This window comes from Cryptotermes secundus, unplaced genomic scaffold (assembly GCF_002891405.2).
Source record: "Cryptotermes secundus unplaced genomic scaffold, Csec_1.0 scaffold2043, whole genome shotgun sequence".
Lineage (NCBI taxonomy): Eukaryota > Metazoa > Arthropoda > Insecta > Blattodea > Kalotermitidae > Cryptotermes > Cryptotermes secundus.
In genome coordinates this window covers 301,525-326,933 of record NW_019724781.1, presented here as the reverse complement: position 1 = coordinate 326,933, position 25,409 = coordinate 301,525, and the positions used below count along the sequence as shown (strand labels likewise).

Here is a 25,409-nt window from a genome sequence, read left to right as displayed (position 1 = left end):
AGGATATTCCTCTGCTCACTGACTCTAAATAACACTTCTTCATTTCCCACATAATCGGTCCAACTGATCTTCTCCATCCTTCTCCAACACCACATTTCGAAGCTTTCCAGGTGTTTCTGATCTACTGCCCTAAGTGTCCAAGTTTCAGCCACCTACAAAGCAGTGCTCCAAATGTAGCATTTCACTAGTTTCTTCCTCAGATTTAAGTCCAATTTGCTGGTAAACGATTCTTCTTCTTGCTAAATGCAGCTTTTGCCATGGCGATCCTAGATTTAATTTCACAAGTACACCTTCCATCATCTGTTAACAAGCTACCCAAATATTTAAAACATTTCACATTCTCCAGTTGTTTTTGGTCTATCTCTATTGTGACTGGGGTTGGTTGTCTTGAAATTTTCATTACTTTTGTTTTTTCCACATTCATTTCCATGCCATAGCACCTTCCAATTTCAATTAGTCTATCATTCATACCCTGTAGCACAGTTTCTTCCTTAGCCGTTAACATAAGGTCATCTGCATATTTCACAGTTTGAATAATTTGCCCTCCTAATTTGAAGTCTCCAAGCCCATCCAGAGCTTCCTTGGTAAGGCATTTGCTGTACAAGTTGAACAAAATTGGTGATAAACAGCATCCTTGTCGAACTCCTCTTCTAATCTTCACACTTCTGGTCTCCCCTCTGTCCAGTTGAGCCTGGACTTATGTCTAAATTGGTCACATGTTTTGGATTTCAGTAATTGCATTTGATTTATTGCATTTATGGTTTCCACGAAGGCAACTGAAGAGTACTTCATGGATGTGATGCCATGCAGTCTGGAAGTTCATTGACATTTCATTGTAGAAGAGAGAGTTGTTTAATTTCAGAATTGTTTTTCAAATAATTCTTTCAGACCTGTAGGGCTTAATGATCTGAGAAACATTAACAGCAAGTATCCCAAATCAAAATCTATGATTGATAAAATAATAGGATGTGAAGTATGGACTGGATTGAACTGGCTTATGATAGAGTTCATTGGGAGGTGGACACAGTAATAATAAAGCTTTGGGTTCCATAAGTGGCAGCAATTTATTTTTGGTCAGTTGAGCAACTACAAGGTTCTAGAGTTCCATGGAGCTTGTCAAGTACAAACATATAACAGATTTGGTTTTAAAAATCATGTTTTTGGTAGTCTGAAATAAGCTTGAATTTCACATATCTGTTCTTAAATGTTAATCCATCTTCAAACCAGTTGTCTAAACAGCAGTAAGATTTAGACATCAGTTTCATTTATAATTAAGATTTTGTTGTTTTGTGCTTGGCAGGAAATATGCAGTAAAAGCACTGAACAGTCATTTGAATACCAAGTCTATTGAGAAAGAATGGAAACTGATTTTGATTCTACCTCTCATGTACTTAGTTTTGTCAGTTCCAAAATATATCTGAAGTCCTCTATTTGTGATTGAACTGGAACATAGAAAAGGGACATAGAAATTGAATTATGACAGATGACTAGCTGACTTGTTCATAAAGGGTATGTTATGCTATTAAATTATAGAGAGACATATATTACAATTTTATATGCTTATTGTTTCTCAGATGAGGACAGCTCTGAAGGAACAGCAAGAAGTGAATTCACAGTTGAGGTCATATATTGATGGAATTCTGCTCAATATTGTTGACAACTACCCACAGCTCTTGGAGGTGAAGACTCACTGAACATCAAGGTGTTAACAAGAGTTTCAGCAGCTTGATATGGAGATCTGCTACCAATTTGACAGTTTGGTTGTTGGTGCCAAGTACCCACTGCAGTTCTACAAATCCCTACTGGAAATTGTGGAAAATTGTCAAGAGTAGATGTGCTGGAAGGCTCTGCATGTAAAACTTGTTATAATTATTGTTCCTACAGCCATTGAGCTTTCTTATCATTATTGTCCTTCATTGTATGGGATTATTAACCATTGCCACAGTCAGAGGTAAGTGTTTGAACATTTTGAAGAGACTGGACCTTCCTGCCATGATGAGGAAACATACTGTGATGAATATTTAAAGCTCTTTATTAATTTGTACAGAAAATTGTATATTTTTTATGTAAAGTTAAAGTTTTGGTCATGTTCAGATATTTCAGAAATATGTTGACATTTGTGTTTGTGTGAAGTGAAGAGAACTGGTGATGAACCCATCCAAATGACCTGATAATGGAAAGGTTCTCAGATCTGAACTGCTCAGCAATTTAAGAAGTTATTAATAAACAGTTTTGTTATTTAAACTTTGTTGTTAAATATTATGAAATATAATTGACATATCACATGTAAGAAATTATATATCTATGAATTATACTTCCTTGTTCACTAACAAGTACAAGCTTGTTATCATTATACCAAATTTTTATAAGACAAACTTTGTGAAATTTACTACAAATAACAAAGCTTATATTAATCTAAATATGGTTTGTGGTGGTTGGTTTCTAATACTTCACTTTGATAATTAAGTCATTTCTGCTTTTAACCTCAACTGTGGCAAATTTGTAATTCATTTCCTGTTGTAAAACACATGGGCGAGTTACAATGTCGAGTTGAATGTACTTAAGTTGAGTTAAGTGGCTTTCAGTTGGTTCCACTCTTGTCCACCAGAGGTCTCCACAGTTGTGTGATCACACTGATAAAGAGCTTCGTGGGTTACCAAAAATCATCTCTTATCATGAGTGAAAGGATCTTTTTCATGCGGTAAATGGCATAGTGCTCCTGGTTTTACTTCCGAAGGAAGATGTGTTACAGATTTTTATTACCTTTAAAATTCTGTTGACCTCAGCTAAGTTTGAACCTGCAAACTTTGGGTCTAATGGTGAGTGTTACCGATAGATAATAATAGATGATAAAACAATTGAAGAAAAGCTATCCCTGTAACAGCCCATAGAGGCCTATAACTTTGTGATACCTCGAGATTCCCATGTTTTGTTGACAGCTGGCTCACAGATGGTGGTGAGGTTGTTAGCCTTACGTGCTGTCTGCCCTTTACCCCCAGGAAGATTCCTGGTACTCATTTCTGGTAGAGGCTGAGTTGCCCAAGGGCCATAGTGCGGCTGGAAGGATTAGACCAATTAGAAAATCCAATGACAACTGAAGAAATAGGAACAAGAAAATTCCAGTTTACAAATTGACAATAACTTAATTTGGAAAGCACACTAATATGTTCTACCAGTGCCTGTGTACTTTAAGTTGACTTGCTTTGCTGTGAAGACAGTCACATCACTCATGGAAATGGCATTCAGCACACAGCCTTGCATCCTCTGATTTTAATATCTGTTTCCTGTAATCCACATATCTATGCCTGTCCTTATTACACGTTATTAATATTGCACATTTTTTTAAAACTTAATTCTGTTTTTGATGCTGTGGATTATTTATTATTTCCATTTTATTACATAGGTATGTACATGACCTTGCATTAAGACAATTTCAAACCCTACTCTGTCAGCCATCTTGAGTCCATACTGCATACAAGTAATAGCTACCAAGTTGAACTAATCTGCATTACAATTATTGTGCAACAGTATTACTTGTATATCATTCTCTGGAACAAGTAAACACTAACCAGTTAAAAAAAAAGTTGAAAACAAATGATCAGTCTAATGGAAATACTTAATAGTAAAACCAAATGTTGAAAGTTATTTTTCAAAAAACAAAACACCTGAAAGAGTGAAACAACAATAATATTACACAAAGTATCTTTGTTCAGTATTAATATAAAATCTATAAGATATAAAAATATACTAGTGGAGTGAGTTTTCAACACAGTAATATGCCACTCTGTTCCATAGCTATTTCATTTTTGTTTTGGAAATTTGTGTAGAAATGGATTAGATAGCACCACCATTCTGTAAATAATGGCTGTCATAATGTCTTTAGATTTGGTGCACTCAAATTAAAAGAGACAGTGTACAGTTCTCTTGCAGAATTCTCATACATTTGTTTCTGCCCAAAACATGTCCTATATGAAATGGAAAATTGCCTTAACTGAAAGATGTCTTTGGTCTTAACAAAAAAGAAAGATATTTAGAATAAAGTCACTTCTGAGCAGTGGTTGCTGCATAATGTGAAAATTGAAAGGAGAGATAACTGTAGGAAATAATGTGTGAAATGTAAAACATCTGCTTTAATTTGGAGGGGTGAATCCATAAAGTAAACTTATCAAGTCAAAATAGTGTCATTTTGGAAAGTAGTGGCACACTTTCCTCCTTTTCACTGGAAGCTTCCTTTATACAGAAAGTGGGTGTATTGTTAGAGCCCCAAGAAGTATAGATTTTGGGAGCAGTGTTGATTAGGGATTTCCTGTCACTGTAAGCATAGTCTGTATTACCTGAATATCATCTGCACATATGTCATATCAGATATACAATCTTAAAGTCTGTATTACCTGAATATCATCTGCACATATGTCATATCAGATATACAATCTTAAAGTCTGTATTACCTGAATATCATCTGCACATATGTCATATCAGATATACAATCTTAAAGTCTGTATTACCTGAATATCATCTGCACATATGTCATATCAGATATACTTTCTTACATATGTAGTATAAATGAGATAATACTGTGACTGAAAACAATTGATATTGGGATTTCTATGCATACATACATTTTCAGCACTCCTGATAATGAAAAAGTTGCTTTTGCTTTGCTGTATGGATTTGGACTTCACTAGGGCCTGAACAGGTGGATAGATTTTATTCATATATGGCATTCAAGAGTGTAACCAACTTAGGTCTGTATATGGTGAATCTGAACTCTCCAGCTCCAAAAATAGGGGCTCTTCAGATGGGCCCCAAAATGCAAAATAATAGTTTTCTTGAAAATGGCTTTGACATTTTTGGGTAATTTATGGAGATGTCCCTAAATATAACTGTATGGGTGGTATATTTAGGAACATAATGGTATATGCACTAGGGGCCAAATGTGAAGTGTAAATTTTTTTGAAACTGACATTACTGGGCAGGCCCATTTTGTTGTGATTCGGTATTCAGCAGTTGGCAGTGCTCTGAGAAGCAGCAAAACAATACTCTTTCCAAGGTAACATAGTCAAGATCATATGTGAGAAAGTATATGCAGTCTTTGCACTGATTTTGCTTTTCATTTTCATGTTGATGCCACTGTATAAAATTGTAATATGAGTAATTGTAATAAAATGAGCAGTGGTGCCATCTAGACGATTCTACGCAGGTGTGCCACTACAGGGTGTGTGTTGATGCCAGGCAGTGAATTGATGCAAATTAAAATACTCATTTATTTAGATAATTTGAGCATGAAGGGTTTTATGTGAACTTTGTACAAAGTGCTTAAAAAGTTGCTGTTAATGTTGAAGTCAAATTTGGTCCTTTGTGGGGGGGGGGGTTACATTAAAATGGCAATTTTGTTTGTATTTACCCAAAAGAATACCTATTTTGTATAAAGCTCAAATCAAACTTCATATATTTTAGACAAACATGGCTCATTTTATAAAAAGAAAATGGTGCACAGCCTAAATTACAGATCCCATTAATATTTAAAATGTGAAATCAGATGTTCTCACAGGTGGTGACTATGAAGATTACCACCTTTTGAGAAGTAACACCATTTATTAAGGTAAGTCGGGTAGGTCGTGTGTGGTGTGGCCATATTTGAAGCACAATTCTGATCAAGTCAGACATTAGAATTTTCCCTTCAAATTGTCATAATCATTGTTTTTGTATATACAGTAAAACTTGGTTATAGCAACATCGGTTTCTGCGACACCTTGTCTATTGCGTCAAATATTCAATGGTACGAACTAATTCCTCATAAAGCAACTGTTTTTATACCTTGCTTAGTACGACATGCACAAATGCATCAACCTCGTATGTAACGTCATTTTCATTCCTGAATTTCTCTGATATCGTGGGAAAGTTCGATGTGTCTGCCCACCCTCACTTTCTCTACTTGCTGACATGACTGTCCTGGAAGAATACAACCGCGGGCTGCAAGAGGAGCATGGGTTTTAAGCGAAAACAAGGGTGTGGGGTGGGACTGCGTGAATAGTGCAAGAGGAGGCGGCAGGTTGTTAACGTAATTTAGAAAGTGTGTATTGGGCAAGTAACAGGAAACAGACGAAGATAACTGATTACTGTACTCGTATCTAGGTACAGTAAGGCACAACAATTGATGTAATCTACTGTAATTTGGTGAGTAGGCCTACCTTTAATATACAGTACAGTATTAATGCGGTGTGTATTGTCAGTGAAAAGCGCTGTAATGTGTCTTTGATATTACACATTTGGGCAATTCCACGTTAATGTTACGTTAGTCTGTACTTAACTACGTATTTCACTAAAAAATGCAACATTTTAACTCGGTTTTTGGTAGATTTTTATGTGACTAACATAAGGCTACTGTGGAAGTGCCCATTTCGGTTACGACATTCGTTTACAACGACACTATTTTTAGGTCCCTTTGATGACGTTATAACCAAGTTCTACTGTAGTTCGAATAAGAAGGAGCCTCAAGGTATTTTCATGGCAATCCATTTTGAATTTAATTTCAGCAATAATTCTTGGTTTTAAATATTAAATACAATTCCCGCTTAATGTTAATCTCTCTGGGTTTCCCCTCATTTCGTGTTCAATTTCTATGATCCAAGCCCAGTTTTCTCAGGGATAAAATATCTTGTATTTAAGATTTCCGTTCTTCAGAGCTTTGAAAATGATGTTGAATAATCTGGTATAGGTTTACTGATCATTTAGAGGAACTTAGTGTCTCTCTTCAGGGTAGAAGAGTCCCCGAAGGGAAGCGTAGCACAATCCTCCGAAACATCTGTCAGAATACATTCATCACATTTCAGAAGACAGCAGTCATCTATCACCACTACAAGAACTTCAATTTCAAATCACTGTTACACAGAGAAACATGGTTGGGAATAATAATGTTCATAATTATCTTTTCTACAGTCACTGTTCTTCAATTTTTATCTATTTTGTTGCTCACCCTCTTACCATCTTCCATATGGCAGTAAAGTAAAATATACTTCAGTATCTCATGGCACATAAAATTATGTATTTTGTAGTGTTATACACACATACATATACGTGATATATGTATATATATATATATATGTACATGTGCATATATAAAGTATGTTTAATTTGTTCTTCCTGCTTCATTACAATTCTCATTTAACAACACAAAACTTCTTCTGATGTTTGTTAAAAGTCACAGAAAAAATGTAACACCAACATCTTTGAAAGAGAGAGCAAATGGCAAGAGTCACAGGCAAATAAAATATTATGATTAAAAATGATTATCACGTAAGGAATGTCAATTACAGTAATATGTCAATATACAAAGAGAATGTATTCTTGGCCTTCATAACTTAACATTTTCCACCATAAAAACTTTATGAATTTACTTATCGTTCCTATTGCAAACAAAACATGTTTTCTTGAATAATGTTTCATCCTCAATAAATTACATTATCATCATCATCATCATCATCATCACCACCACAACCACCATCCTGCACTGTTACATATTCAAGTTTACCTTGGTTCCAAATTTGTCCTTTTGTTTTGGGAACTGCTTAGAGTTCCTACTCAGTATATTAAGGGACTTGCATATGTTTAATTCCCACTTTTTAACTAAAAATTGTCCTGTTGCTAAATACATCTTGGTTGCTAATGTTATTTTTGAGGATGTTGATGTATTTAAAACCAAATGATAGAGTGTCATGGAAAAATTCTATAAAGCCAAGAGATGTTCCGCCTGGAGAGAATCCTGGGCAAACTTAATTTGCCACTGCAAGCATAGGCTCAAGTGCAAACTGAGTTATTTCTCCTATTACTTCCTTCAGAAGAAAGGCAATGGGGTCACGACCACAAATCCAAAGAATCCTTTACCATTGCTTGATATGGAAGAGGGAGAACGGCAATAAGATGAACTCGTGGGAAGGAAGGGAATACAGGAGAAAAGATGGAAGAACAGACATGGAGGAATTGTTGTAACTGGAAGGAGAGGTAGGAAGGCAATGATCATAGGATGGGCAAGAGATGAAAAAGAAATACAAGAGAAAGAAGGGAAGGAGATAAAAATATGAAAGAGACATAGGAATGGAAGACAGAAATGATTATCCCCTGTCATATTTGATGGGTAGTATAAGTAACTACAAAAATTGCAGTGCAGAATTTTCTGCACAGGAATGCTACCTGTTGATGATCCTGTACAGTGAAGTTTTTGTTTTATGATAGCAGAAGAGATGTTGAACTAGTTGTGAGGAGAGATCAGATATCCAATGATGATTAAGATTGAAGCTGTTCCTTCTCAATTGGTGAAGAGGAATATTGATTTTAGAAGATGTTTTGAAGTGTGGTCTGTTTAGCCTTCTGCTTTCAACTAAGAATGACACAGCTGATGTCATTTGTATGATCCCTCTTGTTGGCATGTTTACCTGCTGTCTGTTACGTGACTAAATGAAATTAATCATTTCATTTGTTAAGACAGTCCATTATTTTATGACATGGATGCCACTCAAATTTTTAATGAATTAACAGTATAACTGTATATTGCAAAATGGCATATGTATTTACCTTTTTGTGTAAAATATTGGTAATGAGTCCAAAGTTTACTGTACTGAAACTTTGTATGCTGAGATATTACTGCAATATAAAAATACTGAGGCAGGAGAAGTTCACCCAGGAACTGCAAGCACAAGTCAGTGAGATGATAAAACGGTATGAGCACGATCCATACCGCTGCTACTGCAGTTAATGAATTATTGTTAAATTTGTAGAAATCATTCAAATTCAAAAGTTGCAGCACACCAGCTGAGAAACAGCTGTAACCCATTTCCTATATTCCTTTTTCTACAATACTTGACATTTTACCATGACTTTTTTAGTTTTAATTTGACAGTCACCATCTCCAATAATTTTGTTTTATTGAAGTGATTTTATGTGAGAAAGAAGCTGGCTCAAACTGACATTTGATAACTTGTGTTAATACAGAACATGGGCTTGGAGTTTCCAAAACTGTGATTAGTAAATGAAATTTTAGCTATCAATGTGGAGTAATTATAAAAACCTCTTACATTTAAAAGTTGTGTACTTTAAATGTAATAAAAAATTTAAATCACCTAACTTCAGTTACAAATAACAACACATCACAATAATACTACTTATCCCATTGCTTTAAAATATTCCAAATTGGAAAATTATAAATGTATTTTTTTTTTTGTAATATTAGTTATTTATAGTTGACAGTGTTGGCACATAGAGAATTCATTTTTATACCAAAATAAACAATTTGCATTGATAGTGTACTGCACTGCACTGCACAGCTTCACTTCTCTCAACCATGTCTCACATATGAGTGTCTACAGTTGCACACAGGTCCACAATGCGTTCACATCTCTTCATAATTCATTTCACACACATGCACAGTTCTCACACATCAGAGCATTTCTGTGATTCCATGCAGAACCTCACTTGAAACCCATATTTATTTTCATTTAGTTCCACACAATAATATATCCATGATTACTGTGGTTTTATTTTGAAGAGATATCAAATAGTATGTAAGTAATCATTTCAGCTGTCTTTTTAACACTAAGTCATGAGCTATCATTGCCTTAAAAATAATACTTGTAAACATCTGTGATAGTATATCTTCATTCTTCAAGAAAATGAACACACTATGTTCTGCAGGGATATATGTATTTCATGAAGAATCCATTCATATCCATTTTGTCCAAATAACATACAGCATAAAAATAAAATGGAGGTAACATAAACCATCCTTATTTGATTGGAAATATACCAAGCCATCAGAGTAAATCTGAGCTGCCAGTTTTGTACCATGTCAGAGCATAGGCTTTTGGGCAGTCAAATTTGAGGTAATATGTACAATTTATTGACTATGATACATGGGTGCTTAACTCAGTTCTCATAAGGGCATTACTATTTTACTTAAAGAAGGAAGTTTCACAAATAAGAAATTAAATTTATATGATTAACCGTTATCATTGGGAATATGGGATTTTAAATGTCTTGTTAGGTCTAGGCTGGCAACCAGGATGATGTTAGTTTTGAAAAAAGTTCAGCACTTGGCCAGTTAGTCCACAAACGTGTTCTGATATAATAGTGAATCCATAGCCAAATTTGTCTGTAAGTTTCTGACATCTTTTGGAAGTAATCTGAACTATAAGTCAGTGTGTGTTCTAGAAACAAGTACTGCAGTACCATCTATTTTCAACAATAACATCATGGTATCCTTGAAACATATGCAATTTCTTCTATGTGAAGGTATTTTAGAATCCCCTAAAGGAACACAACTTGGAAGCCAGTTTTAGGGATAATCTTATAATTTTTGGATCCTGTTATGTTTTATATTACACTCTCAGGAAAACTGTATCTTACCTTTTTATGCATTCATCAACTGCCACAAAAGATGTGTTGATGGTTCCACAAAACGCTAAAATGTAATTTTACTGATAGTTTATGGACAATGATAGTGAATCAAAATATTTATAGGTAACATGTGAAACAGTGGATGAAGTGATTCAGCAGATGGGAAATTACCACAGCACTTAACTGATGTAGCAAAGAGGTTAACATGCATCAGTCATGACAGGTTGAAGGTAATGAATACATCAGAGTTGTCAGCAGTGCTCAGTTAGTGTCAGTTCACTCCACAGCTTGGTTCCATATTATGCACGTTTGCTGCTATATATTGACTCCAACTGGTTTCAGTTCCAGAAACTGGAATGGAACATGAAGACTAACGTTGTTGTGTTCCACCACTAGGTGGCCACGGCGCTGTGATGCACCAACCACAAGAACTGTCTCACCCTTAAGCAGAACCACCTCTCCACTTGCATCTTCTGCAATTATAAAGAGCGAATATGTGAAGAGAAAAATATGCATTTATGACATGATTGTGTGCTGCATGGGACAGAGTCATTGACATAGTGCTAGTTACTTTGCTGGGCTACATAATATGCAGATTTATTTATCAGGGAAGTGAGAATCAGTGGAAAAGACCAGCAGGACACAAAATAGTTCTAGATGTTATCACTTTGTAAACAGAAAGCTATGGAACAGATCCAAAAACAATGCAAAATAACAATTTATAAAATATATTTTAAACCAATACAAACATAATGCTGAAACATGGACAGTTACAAAGGGAGATGAAAATCCAAAGAAGGGATATGAAATTTGTGATAAGTACTGAAAAGAAACAAGATTAGGTAAGGAGTTGTAGTTCAAAATATGGGAACAGAGTTAGAAGAGGACCAACTGAGTAAGACTTTGCAAAAGAAGTAATGAGTATGTCGGGTCAACAAGGCTGAATGTATGCATGAAGTGAAAAGGAAGAAGATAAATGATTACATTGTTCTGGGCATATGAAAAGAATGTATACAAGAAGGATGCCAAGAAGATCATTAGAATTAAAATTTGAAGATTCAGCTGGGTGCTGAGAGACATTAAGAGAAACAGGAGCTGAAAAGAAAGGAAGGGTTGTGATAAGAGAATAAATTTGGAGACTTCTGTCAGTCAAGTGATATAAAACACAAATTATGCAAGAAGGATGGTAAGAAGAACATTCTTATTTCCCTATTCCATCATTTTGTCCGCTTCTTTGTTACTTTGTTTCTCACAATAAAATATCTTGTCACATCACTCTCAAACACCCAATGTTTATCATATTTGAGGTTTTGAGTATGAAAATTGCTGCCATCTGTCTCCATCTTCAGAGTAGAAGATTTGCCCTTCTGCCCTGAAGAGATGCAGTAAGTTCCTCTGAATTGTCCATAAATATATACCAGACTGCACAATGTCACATTGCACAAGATGACAATATTCACTTTCAGTCTGTGTTCTTCCATCATAATGAAAGACACTCCCATTTTAAACAGTAGGAAAAATTATAATTCTGGGTTTATAGGTAGAGTATGGAAAGGCAAAATTTTAAACTGAATGACAGCAAGCATATCCTGAACTTAATCTGTTTCCAGTTGCTAGGCTGACTGAGCTATCCTGGCTCATAGAAGTAAATATAAATAATCGTTTGTATTGACATTTAAGGAAGAAAACAGCAATATCAACCGATAAAAGAAACATAATATATAAATGTTTTGTATTTTTAATGCCTCAAAACATAATTTTGATCTTGTATATGTTATATTGGTGGTTCCTGTCTGAAAGTTTAACAACAATTGATTTCTGTACAAAGAGAGATTTGAGTGAGCTCACCTGGGAAAGGCATTTTCATGACCCTGGTTTGAGGGTAACCCAGCTTGGTGTTGCCTGTTACAGTGTAGGGGCGGCTTGGAGGCACTGGTGGTGGACGTTCCTGAAAGTCAAAATTTTTTAGGTGAGACCCACAAATATCTAAGCATCAGTTCACCAAAGTTACTTGATACACAATATTTAACACTGTTTCCATTGGTATTTGGAAATAACTGATATGAAGAATGTGACAGACATTTTTAATTTCAGTAACTTATGTGGAGGCCAAGTGGCCTCCGTAGTCTAGCAGTAATGCGGGTTCAAACCCGGTGGAGGTTGTGGAATTTTTAAGGGTGGAAAAATTCAGGGAACAAGTCCTCCGGGAGGGACTTTAAGCCGTGTGTCCCGTGTCGTAGATTTACGGCACGTAAAAGATGCTCATGTCTCTAGGAGACGTCTGAGTAAAATTATGCAAAGTTTCCCGCCCAAGTAGTTTCCAATTCCTCTGGTAGATGAGGAAGTATTGGGGACCACGGCCAGAGAGGGCCGACCTCGCTGACAGTGAGCACCAATACTGGAAGGGCATGGCGACTACTTAGAATAATTAAAGGGAGACGCACAATAGATCAACAAATGGTTGCAGTGCATGGGAAAACCCACCCCCTCCAAATAATAATAATAATAATAATAATAATAATAACAACAACAACAACAGTAATAATAATAATAATAATAATATGTGGGGGCCATCCCACAGCTGAGGCAGTTAGGTACTTGCTTCCCACCACAGACTGTCAGGTTCAATCCTGGACGGCTTCATGTGAGACATGTGGTGGAGAAAGTGCAACTGTGGCAGGTGTTTCCCTCTGCTAACAATCATTCCACCATTGTTCCATACTTATCTCTGTCCTCTTGATATATGCAATAGCCCTAATAATCAGACAGTACATTATCATATTTTCAACTTTAGGTCTGGGGCTCCGTCTTGGCTGGTCACAGGGTAAGGAATTTAGTTTCAGTTAGTAGCATTGATATAGGGAGAAAGTGCAAAAAGTTGTATCTGAAACATCTTAATTTTACCTGACCTGATGCTTTTAGTCTGAATGGTTGTCACTTATTCAGCTATGTGCATCTGGATTCTGTGGAAATGATAAATTGACAAATACTGGCCTGCTTAGACTAATGATTTTAAGGTCAGACTTTCTGTTCTGCCATGTCTTTCATACCAAATCCAATCCAAAGAGTGTGCATGTTTGCTGAATCATTTTGTGGTCACATTTTTCTGCTGGATCTGGAGGGGGCGTGCCAGCAATGGGCTGTGGGCGTGGCCGAGTGGAAGATGTTCCTGCTGTGGCTGCCCCAGTAGTACCGGTGCCTGTCCCGTGTGCTGCTGCTGCTGCCGCTGCCGCTGCCGCTGCCCGGGCCTGCTGCACGGAAACGACTGCTACACTTGTGTTGGCAACACTGGGTAGAGTTCCAGTAGCTGACACTGTTGTTTGTTGCTGTAGTTCCAGGCTGCGGCGTAGTGTTGGCCATCGTCGCCTCAAGCGCCATCCTCGCCATGTTGCTTGTATCAGTATGGCTGCTCTATGTCGAGTTCCACTACGCAGCGTCTCCAGTTGTTGACGAGCTCCTTCACTGTGTCAGGAAGTGACATGAGGTATTACATATATTGCTTGAGTTTGTTTATCAGGCCATAGCTACTGGCCAAGCTGATCTGATGCTTAGGCTGAAAGCAGTAGAAATCTAAACATTTTTTAGAATTTTCATGTACCTGAGGAAGATATGTCGCTTCCCAAGAGCCCAGCTGTTGCTGACAGCACACTGTCGCAGTTTAGGCTGTTCTTCCATGGCCTGCTGCAGGCACTGCAGTATGAGGTGGCAGTCATCCATAGCCTTGTCATCGGCACGGCGCAGTTTCCTGAATGGAGCCAACAAGCGGTAGCGCAAGTTGAATGCCTTGAAGCGCATCCGATGAGGGTAACCTGTTTATCAAATGCATGGAGGGTCACTTGCAAAGAGTAGATGTTTGCTTGCTCCTCAATTATACCTCTCAGAATACTGCAAACAGGCAAAACAGGATTGGCCCCATATTTTATGGTAAACAGATGAAGAACCCCAGAAAGTGTATGCATAATTTTGTGCAAAACTTCTTCCCAGTTTGGTGAGCTACCTGTCAGTGTAATGTCAGGTGTTCTTGGGAACTGTAATAGTGTACTGTTATTCATAGTCCTCAGTGATGCTGTATAAGGTTTGCAATACACAGTAAAGCAAAGCACAATCTTGGTAAAATATGAAGTAGTGATGTAAATTTAGTTTGGCAACTCTGCTTAATTTATAATTTCAGCATTGTGTTGTGTATAAGTAAAATTCTTCCAATAACCATCTACACAACAATTGATGAATAATATCAATAACATCTATTTTGAATTGTTTCATTTTTGGTTCGTTACACTATCAATTATTTATATAATAATATATAAAAACCTAATGTAATACAATATCTTTGCAGCCATACTACATCAAGCTGACATCTCCCATCTTCGGGATGAATCAACAAGAAGGAGCCTAACATTTTATATGAAATGTTTTAAATTTTTAAATTTTTGAATATTTTAACATTGACATTTTTAACTTGAGGGAAGTTTCGGATGGGATGTGAGAATTGTTAGTGCTTTCAACAATCCTAGCAAGTGTTGTGTTTTTACACGTCGATATACTGTAGCAGCGTCAATGCAGCAAACATAACTGTGTACATTTTAACAACGACAGTGTTGTCATGATTGTACTATGTGCCTCTGATGATGGTTATATTAAACCGAAACATGTAAGGCAGAAGTGATAAAGAAGTGACCTACAAATTGTTACACTGGACGGACTTTCTATTAACTTTGCAATAACATCTATATTCATCAATTATTGTCTTCGTGGTTGTTGGAACAACTCTGCTTCAACTTTGAATGTATAGTAGGTGAAAGAGTAAAATCCTTGGATTCTGACAAGGGTTTTACTCCCATATGTGGAATCTCAGCTGATTTGCTCAGTAAAAGATGATAGAATTGGTAGAGTAATAGTATTGTGCAGAATGATGGCTCCTCTGTGTTGTTCTGGAGCTTACAAATGTCACTGAATGTTTGTTGGCTCTTTGTCTATGTAAATACAGAATTAAACCACAGAGATGTATTAACATACCTCCAGCCATGAGGTTGACAGTTTCTAAAACTTGTAGGGAACGAATCTGCCGCATGACAGTTGCACGATCGAAGCGTCCAGGTGTCTCACTGGCATTGCTACGGAGACAGCGGACAAAATGAGGGCGTGCATGGACCAGCGTTCTCAGCAAGTTGTCCAGTCTTGTGTGGAAGTCTTGTGTGAGCGTGGACACTGGTTCATCACCATTCAGCCTGAAACAGTATTTGAGCTGTTATCTGGAAATGGATTCTTTCCTCATAAACTTGTTATTGTAAGTAATGTATTGTTAGTCTTATTATGCTATCTTTCCACATTCATAGAGTGACTGATTTCAGTGAGATACCTCTGGACACACCATCCACAGAAATTTTCATCAACTTTGCTGTAACCTGTATCAAAATTTGAATGCTGCATTTGTGCAACAGACATGGGACTTAAAGTAGGTAGAGGTTTAGTTAGAAAAATGAATGAAAATGGATTAATTTGAAAGATTTTTAAATCTGTTGGCCTTGCCTTGTAGAACAGTTTCATATAATACTTGGCTGGACCAAAGACCAGATTATAGGACTTCCATTTTCTTGCTTAGTACATAATATCAGATTTTCCTCAGATATGTTATATTTTTATCAGGTGCTGATTTTCCAGAAGTAATCCCAGCCTCAGTATATTTTCTTGTACTAAAAGACCTCAATCGAAATGGCTTAAACATGGCAATACACAAAAGTTTTATTGAAATCTGTTAAGACTTAAGTTATGTGAATATATCTAGACACAGGCATACAAACATGGCAATACCACAAGTTTTATTGAAATCTGTTAAGACTGAAGTTATGTGAAGATATCCAGACACAGGCATACAAACATGGCAATACCACAAGTGTATTTTCCTGTTCCAAATCGGGCCATATCAGAACAACTTACAGATCTGTGTGAGAAGTGGGGGATATTCTGAAGCTGACTCCTCGAGGAACAGTCTCGACTGAATAAAGTGCTTTCAGTTCGCTGCCAAACAAGTGCGTTGCAAAACCAAAATTGCAGCTGTGTTTGTGAAACACAGCTACCAGATCGTCTGGTACTACATCTTTGTTTGTGTCTGTAAATAATTAAATGAAAAGTATGAAAAATATTAATGTACACAGCACTAAATATTAACATAAGGTAATTACATATCATCTGTGGAGAAATGCTATTAATCTGTATGGCAGTTAAAGGTTAAGGTATTATGAAATCCAAGTTTACCTGCATTTTAAGGAATATTTCTTCTTATTACAGCTGAGACCCAGTATAAACAGTATACTCCTCTATCTAGTGAGTCAGCTCTTAGCACAAGAAATTTTCAACCTTCCAGAACCTGTACCTCAGTATAGTGTGATTTTGTTAAGAACAACAGTTGATATGTACATTTTCTCTCTACTGGAAATTCTTAGTAGACTACCATATTACGTATTTAGTGAGTGCTCAATTGATTGAGCTCCATGACAGGAAGAAGTAGAAAGCAAGTGGAGATACAAGTCCATGCTTTCTCAGTTTCAAATTAGATGGAAGTGAATGGTCAGCTTCATACCCCAACTGCCTTATCCCTGGAAAAATAACCTGTGTTACCCTTTGGATAAGGGGCTGGGTGGGCCTCTGGGAACAGTGGGGAGGAGAAAACTCTCTTGCCTCTGCCAGGAATCAAATCCTGATTCCTTGGCTTCCAACCTGTAGCCCCTTACCATACTAAGTGAGCTTTCATAGATCCACATTTGCTGTGTAAATTGTTCAGATTCAGTGAGATAGAAGTAACTTGGGATCTGCTTACCCAGAAAGTCAGATGCATCATAAACAACCCGTCCAGCAAAATGCTGGATACCGAATGTACGAGGCTCCAGTGTTTTGGGTTCAAAGAGCCGTGGATTCTGCTTGTGTTGGACTTTGACTTTGGCAATGTATGACTCAGCTGTGCCACGAATGGAGCACTCCACGTCAAGCATACTCAGCAGACCTGTGCGCTGTAAACCAAAATTAGTCATTTGCTACTTCATCTTCATATTAGTCTGAGTGAATTGCAAGTGCATCAGTTGAATAGGATTATAAATATTTGGCAGTGGAATCCTGAAAGTGTCCTCACTACCCATATACTCATTCAGATGCATAAATCTGTAATAAGAATCCTTTAAATTTCTCTCATTCCATTCTGTCTTTCAGTCTGATCTGGCTGCTGTGAGACCATGCAACATATGTATTTAGAAGACTTATCACCATGAAGGACCATGGTGATAAATAACAGAAAAAAAAGTGTAATTCCTGTCAATTTATCTCAAAATATGGCTTAACATAATGTATATCATCACATACCAGAGAGGAGATGAGGTCAATACAGGGCACGTTGTCCACGTAATCCACTTCTACCTCACAGTGAATTCCTTCGTCTCGACATGACTCAATGCTTGACTTGAAAATATGTGTGTTGTAGAAATGCTGCATTGTCTCAGCACAGAGGTTGATGCAGAGGTGCTCCAACTGACTGGGCTGTAACATGAAGGTGAGACATGAGACAATGGCAAGTTATCTGCTGTGCCAGTGCAACACGATCCTCGCAGTGTGTTCTGGATGTCAAACAGAATTATACTGGCCACCTCTTTATGAAGACTCCTGAACAGTTTTAAGTGATATTTGGCATAAGAAATGGGTGGTCACTGGAAACAGAGGGGCACTATAGGGTTGGTTTGTATTGGTACCACACTGGTACATGTAGGGGGGTACACGTGATGAATAACGGGTTCTAGATCAGATGATTGGATTTATTGGCGCTACGGTTACAATCTGTCTTAATTACAAGCAATACAGCGCTATTGATGATTTACACAATTTACAGTTCACTGTTGCACACGCACTAGAATTCTCAGTGTTCACTAGCCTTCTCTTGGCAACGGAATTAAAATGGTCTCACTGTTACTAAATCTTCTAATCATACACTAAGACTTCACAAGCCAACTTCTAGTTCTTGTTCCACTACGAACTTCCCGTGGCTTTTTGTATTCTCCTATATCCTCTTGACACACACCACACATAGAAGACAGCCCCTCTATTGTTGCATGCGTGTCTGTTGGGGTTCCCATGTGATTGCTATTTAGCCAGTCCATTGGTGTGCTGGCTGCTTCCTAGCAATAGGGAACACTCTTTCTATGGTTGTGTGCATGTTGGTTGTGGGGATCGAGCTGTTGCCTAACAATGCTTTGAGCAAATCCATGACAATATAAACTATATTTATAGTTTATTGAAAGTATGGTCAGCCTTTCATACTATAGACCTATAGCATTGAATGATGAGGCAATAATGAATTGGAAATTATATGGAAGGAAGTGGTTGTGATTTAATTTCAGATACTGTCCTGGCATTTGTGTGGAGGGAGTGAGGAAACCTAAGAAAAACCTCAGTCAGAATAGGTGGTCTCAGGGCCACTATTTTAACCTGAATACAAAATATGATTATTATAACATTCAGTGCATGTTACGTTAAACATACTTATTGAAGTTATTTTTTATTTCTTACTGGAAACCATCACAACACAGCATCAATAGCACTTGTAAGCAGCTCTAGGAGATAACTTTGCTACATGTTTCAGCCTTCTGTAAGGCCATCATCAAACCAATACATTAAACCTTTCGTTATTGAATTGCATGTTAAATATAAGTCACAGTGCTAAACTTCCAAGTATACAATGTTATAAAATGATATGCATGAATACAAATATAAATTACAATAAACGTTAAAATCTTAATTGATCAGTTACATAGTCAAAATTATAGTTAAAAATTGTATATGCGATGGTACTTGGAAGTTGGTAGTTGCAATCATAATACATGTAATACTTATACAGACATATTATATACAAGGGGGGGCCCAAAAATAACCGGAACCGACCTGTTGCGCAGGCATGCTTTGTAGTTACGAGTTGTGCTGCTAGGTGGTGTTAGCTGGGGGTCTCCCGCGACTGTTAGTGAGCTGGCGTCAGTCAGAGTTAAGTGGTTTGTCTGTGGTGCTCTGTTGTGTGCGTTCCTGTTTCAACCCTTTGGCAATTAGTGAGATGGCCGACCAGAAGGAACAAAGAGTGTGCGTGAAATTTTGCTTTCTGTTAGGGAAAACTGCAGCCGAGACTGTTGGGATGCTTCGGCAAGCCTTTAATGATAATGCTTTGGGGAAATCACAGGTCTACGAGTGGTTTTCCCGTTTCAAATCTGGCAACATGTCAACAGAAGACATGCCACGCCCCGGGCGTCCTTCGACAGGAAGAAATGATGAAAACATTGCCAAAATCAAATGTGCAATTGATGAAGATTGTCAAAAGACCATTCACCAACTTTCTGAGGAAACGAACATCTCATGGAGCACGGTCCAGCGAACACTCTTTGTTCCTTCTGGTCGGCCATCTCACTAATCGCCAAAGGGTTGAAACAGGAACGCACACAACAGAGCACCACAGACAAACCACTTAACTCAGACTGACGCCAGCTCACTAACAGTCGCGGGAGACCCCCAGCTAACACCACCTAGCAGCACAACTCGTAACTACAAAGCATGCGCGCACAACAGGTCGGTTCCGGTTATTTTTCGGTCCCCCTTCATACACAATAGCTGATATGGTGTTTGGAGGCCTGTTGTTATGTTATATGTTACTGCTTAATATTTGATACTATTTGATGGCCTGCTCCATTGTGTAAATGTCCAGTTTGTTGGAGAGATAGATTACAACTCCTTTCTTACTGAAAACGGTCACAACACATCAGTAAAAAGAAATACTCATTGAAGATAAGGATTTTGAGGTAACAAAATTTAAAACTGAAACATGTGAACTCACTTTAGGGTCCTCGAAACCAAACATATCAAGGATACCAATGAAACCATCTGTAGCATGGCGTACAGCATTGTTGAGGGCTGCCATGGACTTGCTTGACTTGGAACCAGCTGTCCCAACAGTGGAAGCATGCTGACTGGCAATCTGCAACATGCAGGCAGTAGAAACAAGGTATAAGTCACTTGACTAATCAAGCTGGGAGCATTTATGTCACTGAAATGTGATGTGTTGTAAGTCTTTGTTAAAAGAAGCCTCTTTAATTTCAGAGAAACTTACTGTCTCCATTTCCAAGAAGTAACAAAAGTAACAAAAAGTTTATGCAGGAAATGAGCAAGGAGTCATGTGTTTTGATTGGTCATGAAAGAAGGGAACATGGAATGCGTTCCTTACTGAATGCAGAGCAAATAAAAATGACTCTATTCACGTTTCAATCTGGAATCACAAGTTTTGTTTGTTCATGAAGGTACAGTGGAATATCTTCTGGCCTGAATGTAGAACATGGAAACAGTTATTCTGCATTCTGAAATCTGTATTAAATGAGTCCGTGGGAGGAGTGTTAATATTTACGCTAATTTGTGGTTTTCACTAAATGGGGGTTATGCAAAATTACATGTACAGGTAGAAACTGTTCATCTTCCTGTAAGACTTGCTATATGTATTTATCATAAAATAAATTCTTTACATATGTAATTAATTAAATCATTCCTACCCAAAGTTGGTAAATTTGTCCCTATGCATAACTAATCAAACACTACACCATGAAGACGTATGGGAGAGTGGATGTATACCCACATTTTCTTGACCTTGGCACTAGTTGGAGGTGAGTGGTCAGCTTCACGCCCCGGCCGGTTTACCCCCCGGGGAAAGAGCCCCAAGTACCCATTGGATAGGAGGTTGGGTGGACCCCAGATCCAGTCTGGACAATGTGGAGAAGAGAAAATTCTTGCCCCTACTGTGACTCTTCTGACCCCTTGGGTCATCCAGTCAGTAGCCAGTCACTATACCGACTACACTATCCTGGCTCCTAATTATTTCTACCCAAGTGATTATAATTACATGATTCAGTTATTCAGTATAGAGGGGGTGCGTTTCCCCATGCACCGCGACTTAGTCTATTGTATGCCCCCCTTTAATTTCTACTGTCTCCATACCCTACTGATACTGGTGCCCGCTATCTCCCCTTTCTGCCAGCGAGGTCGGCCCTCTACTGGCAGTGGTACCCGATAACTCTCCCCTTTCTGCCAGCGAGGTCGGCCCTCTACTGGCATTGGTACCCGATAACTTCCCCATCTACCTGTTGGCATTGGAAACTACTTGGGTGGGAAACATTTTGCCTAATTTTGCTCAGAGGTCTAATTACATGATTACTAATACCAATGTTGATTAGTTTTTATAGTCTAATGTGCAACAGTATATTCTATAAAATGTATTAAAAGTGATAAATTTCTTCCAGTACTGGTATCAGGGCCTTTACTTCATATAATGTATTGTAAGCAACTTTGACTCACCTCAGCCTGGTTGTGGACAGACTCATTAGAATCAGAACTCAGTGTCCCAAGCGTGGACCCAAGACGCTTGAGACTGTTTGCCCTGCGGACAATCGTAGCCACAGTTCGACAATAGAGTGCTTTAGCTAGAGAATCACGAGTCATATTTGACTGGAACATAAGAACAAAGGATTTCAAAAGAATTTTAGCTATAACATGTGAGCTATGTCAAGACTAGTCAGAACAGTAACTTTATCCATCAGACATCTGAATGCACATCCCACACTAGAAAGACTCTCACTAGTCTGGGCCTACTATAACACATACTTTGTATAATGACAGTACCATATTTCAGTACATTTTTCAGAAAGACAGCTCTGATAATGAAATAGGTACATGACATAAACTGTATCAGGTGATGTGAAAAATTACATTTTTATAAAAAATAGAGATCAAATGACTTGGCAGACATGAAAGAAACTTGTGTAAGTCCTGCAGAACATACCTCTGTGTAGAATATGATCTAGACTGTGATCTATGATGTGACACCACATTTCTACCCTGAAGATTGAGGCGGCAGGTTACTCAGAAATACTTGCAATCACCTACATGACTACAGAGTGTGTCAACCCATGAGATCACAATCTAAATCATAATGTTTGAAATACATTCTATATTGTGGCGTATTTACTCCATGCAAGAACTGTTGAGCCACAGAAAGAGCCATTGCTAAGTAATACACGCATGCAACAATAGCACATTGCGGTTATGCAACCCGTTTCTAGGCAACGGATTGGTGCACACATTTCTGCATCCGCGGTGATGTCACACAACAGTGGGTAGCTATCACATGATGTGTGTTTTCTGTGCATGGTCTGTGCAAAGTGGTTATAAGAAGAGTTCGGCAGGACAGTAGCAGTAGTAGTAGTAGATGGAGTTAAGTTGAGTTCCGAGGTTCCAGGGTGATTGAACAAGGAATGTCAAGAAGACTTCATAGTGATTCAAAGTACTAGTTTCTGTGTAGAGAGCCTTTGCCAGGAGACGACAAGGGAAGACTGAGAATACCTAGTGTGTGTGCAACAGTGAACTGTAAAGTGTGTAAATCAGTGATAGTGCTGTATTGATTGCAATTAAAAGAGATTGTAACCGAAGCACCAATAAATCCAATCATCTGATCTAGAACACATTATACATCATGCATACCCTTCCTACACGTGAAAGTATGTTCTCTTAATTACAGCTCACCATATTAGCATCACAGATGGATTTGACAAGTTGACCCCGTGCATTGTGTGTACGTGAAGTGAGGCCACGGAAGAGAGCAACTCCAGACACTCCAAGCAGGCTTGCCACTGCTTTAAGTTCTGTATCACCCTTCACATCCACTTCAAGAGCCTGTCCATCCACAAACTGCACATTGCCAAGCAGCAAAACAGCTGCCAGTACACGCACAACATCAAGGAATGGGATACCTAGCACACCTGAATATAAGACAGACATTAACCAATGGGATGAGATATCTAGCACACCTGAAAGTAACAGAGGTATTTGCTATTGTGAATGCAATATCCAGAATATTTTAATGTAATATGAGTGTTAGTAATGTGTAACAGGACATTCAGTCAAAGTTTTTGTCCAAGGTTACCTGCACATCATTCACTACTGTAACAAACATCAAAAACAGTAGTTGGGACCTGCAATGCAGTTGTACTTCTATTAAATGGAGAGAGCTGTGGTACTGTCACTCTGTTTATCTACGTATGTTAGCATTTTTCCTGCAAAGCCCATCACTGGACAGGTTGAATTTGCTGTGTGTCAGTACTAATCCTGTCAAATGACATACTGTTGCCACTGTGTATGAAAATGATACATCTCCCTCAATTGCAAGGACATTTTAAGTGCAGCGTGTCAAATCTTGAACAAGCCAAAGAGTTGAAATCTACAGTGATTATTAACTGACTGTCACTCACTTTCTTCCATCACAAACGCAGTAACTTCAAAGTCCAGCATTCGCTAAAAAATGGCTGCCCCCCTGCGGAGGCTTGGCAGTGAATTTATTAACTGTACTGTAAAACCTCATAATCATGGACTAACTAATAGGTGGGGCAGGTTCTCTGTTATCACTCATGTCCATTGTGACCAGGTTAAGGGGTATTCACAGAAGTACACTCTAGGATACATAGCCAATACACACAATGAACATACACATATTGTGATTACATAAAGGTTTTTATATTGTTCTTTTTTTTATTTTGAATTCTTTTCTGACTGTAAAACGTTCTTAGTGTCTCAACATTTCTAAAAATCACAAATGTACACAGCCAGATTTGATCCATTATACCTTGGTCTGTTGTAATGAGAGTTTACTGTATTTCTAGTTGCATACCTAAGCATGCTTTCCATGCCTGGAACCTAGCTGCATCTTCTGCCTCATCTTGTCGAGTGTCTCCACATTGTAAGTAACGCAGATTGTGTGGGGAATAGCCTTCCAGACTCAGCTTTGCTGTAACATATGGGCAGTTCACATTCATTTCTGATATCTATGCACACTGCCCTCACTAAAGAAATTCATGGTTATTTAGATAAGGAAATACTGATTTTTAGAATTCTGAAACTCTTAACAACTCATGTAGATTCTAATGAGTTCTGACAATGGTGCATGACACTTGGGATGACTGGGTTTTTGGACTTTGCCCATCCTCAATTTTTCTAAAGAACAAAACATTTTGGTAACAGATCCATTTTCTGAAATGTTGTGTTCTTTAATCTTCTTTAGAATAATGGATGATGGATGAAATTCGAAAACCCAGTATAATCGCAAGTTCAAGAACTCATGTTTGAGACTATTAAAAACTTTTAATATATCTATATTTGGAAGAGGAGCTGAATAATTTTTTAAAGATCCGAGCATAGCCTTATTGCAAGGATCCCTTGTCACCATGTCTTGACACATGCTAGGTTTTGGACCGAGGAAATAGCTGCAAGATAAGAAAAGTGGCTGTGAATATGATGAGTAAGCAGTTGCAGGCAGCTGACAAAAGGGTGGGCCAACAGCGTGGGGATTGTGCAGGAGGTAACAACTCTTTCCACAAAAAATCGGCCTCTGATAGATCCCTTGGGATGACCTAAGCAGTGAATAATTGCCACGAATAGTTAGTTAGTTAGCTATTGAAGAGGGTGGGTTTCTCCATGCACTGAGACCTGTATTGGTCCATTGTGCTTCCCTCTATGATGTCTATCAGTCTCTATATCCTACCGGTACTGGTGCTTACCATCAGTCCTGCCCAGCCAGCGAGACCGGCTCTACTAGCTGAGAGGTATCTATAATGCTTCCCCCATCTACCAGAGGTATTAGAGACTGCTGTTGGGCGGGAAACGTCCGTTAATTTGGCTCAGTGACCTCCTTTGGAGATATGAGGTTCTTTTACGTGCCGTAAAGCTACGACATGGGACCCACGGCTTAAAGTCCCTCCCGGAGGACTTGTTCCCTGAATTTTTCCGCCCTTAAAAATTCGACGACCTCCGCTAGGTATTTGAACCCGCGTACTACGAGTCATGAGGTGGAAATGTTACCTCTAGACTATGGAGGCCGCTTTGCCATGAATAAGTAGGATGGGAGAGTGTACACTGGATACTTCTGGCTCAGGATAGACATCAGTAATGGGCTCTTGTGAACATGG

The 25,409-nt window shown here is 38.1% G+C and overlaps 2 protein-coding genes and 1 long non-coding RNA gene across 7 annotated transcripts in view; 2 read left to right on the top strand and 1 right to left on the bottom strand.

Moving 5' to 3' along the window:
- LOC111863106 (rab11 family-interacting protein 4A) overlaps positions 1-2,314 on the top strand; it is a 144,802-nt gene extending 142,488 nt beyond the window's left edge. For all 5 annotated transcript variants that reach the window (XM_023849136.2, XM_023849134.2, XM_023849135.2 and 2 more), the window contains one exon: positions 1,575-2,314. In XM_023849136.2, the coding sequence (XP_023704904.1) occupies positions 1,575-1,694 (120 nt within the window). In that variant the 3' untranslated portion in view covers positions 1,695-2,314. The remainder of the gene's footprint in view (positions 1-1,574) is intronic.
- Positions 2,315-6,406: 4,092 nt separating this feature from the next.
- Positions 6,407-25,409, bottom strand: part of LOC111863107 (myosin-I heavy chain) — a 118,400-nt gene continuing 99,397 nt past the window's right edge. The window contains exons 7-18 of the mRNA XM_023849139.2: positions 24,116-24,232; positions 22,975-23,210; positions 21,751-21,900; positions 20,246-20,386; positions 17,743-17,916; positions 17,207-17,396; positions 16,327-16,498; positions 15,406-15,617; positions 13,988-14,198; positions 13,440-13,851; positions 12,238-12,337; positions 6,407-10,862 (exon numbers count right to left, since the gene is read on the bottom strand). Coding sequence (XP_023704907.1) covers positions 10,705-10,862; positions 12,238-12,337; positions 13,440-13,851; positions 13,988-14,198; positions 15,406-15,617; positions 16,327-16,498; positions 17,207-17,396; positions 17,743-17,916; positions 20,246-20,386; positions 21,751-21,900; positions 22,975-23,210; positions 24,116-24,232 — 2,273 coding nt within the window. The 3' untranslated portion in view covers positions 6,407-10,704. The remainder of the gene's footprint in view (positions 10,863-12,237; positions 12,338-13,439; positions 13,852-13,987; positions 14,199-15,405; positions 15,618-16,326; positions 16,499-17,206; positions 17,397-17,742; positions 17,917-20,245; positions 20,387-21,750; positions 21,901-22,974; positions 23,211-24,115; positions 24,233-25,409) is intronic.
- On the top strand, positions 15,606-20,333 carry LOC111863108. Its single transcript, XR_002842550.1, has 3 exons — positions 15,606-15,676; positions 17,861-17,929; positions 20,251-20,333. It is a non-coding gene; the product is annotated as an uncharacterized LOC111863108 (long non-coding RNA).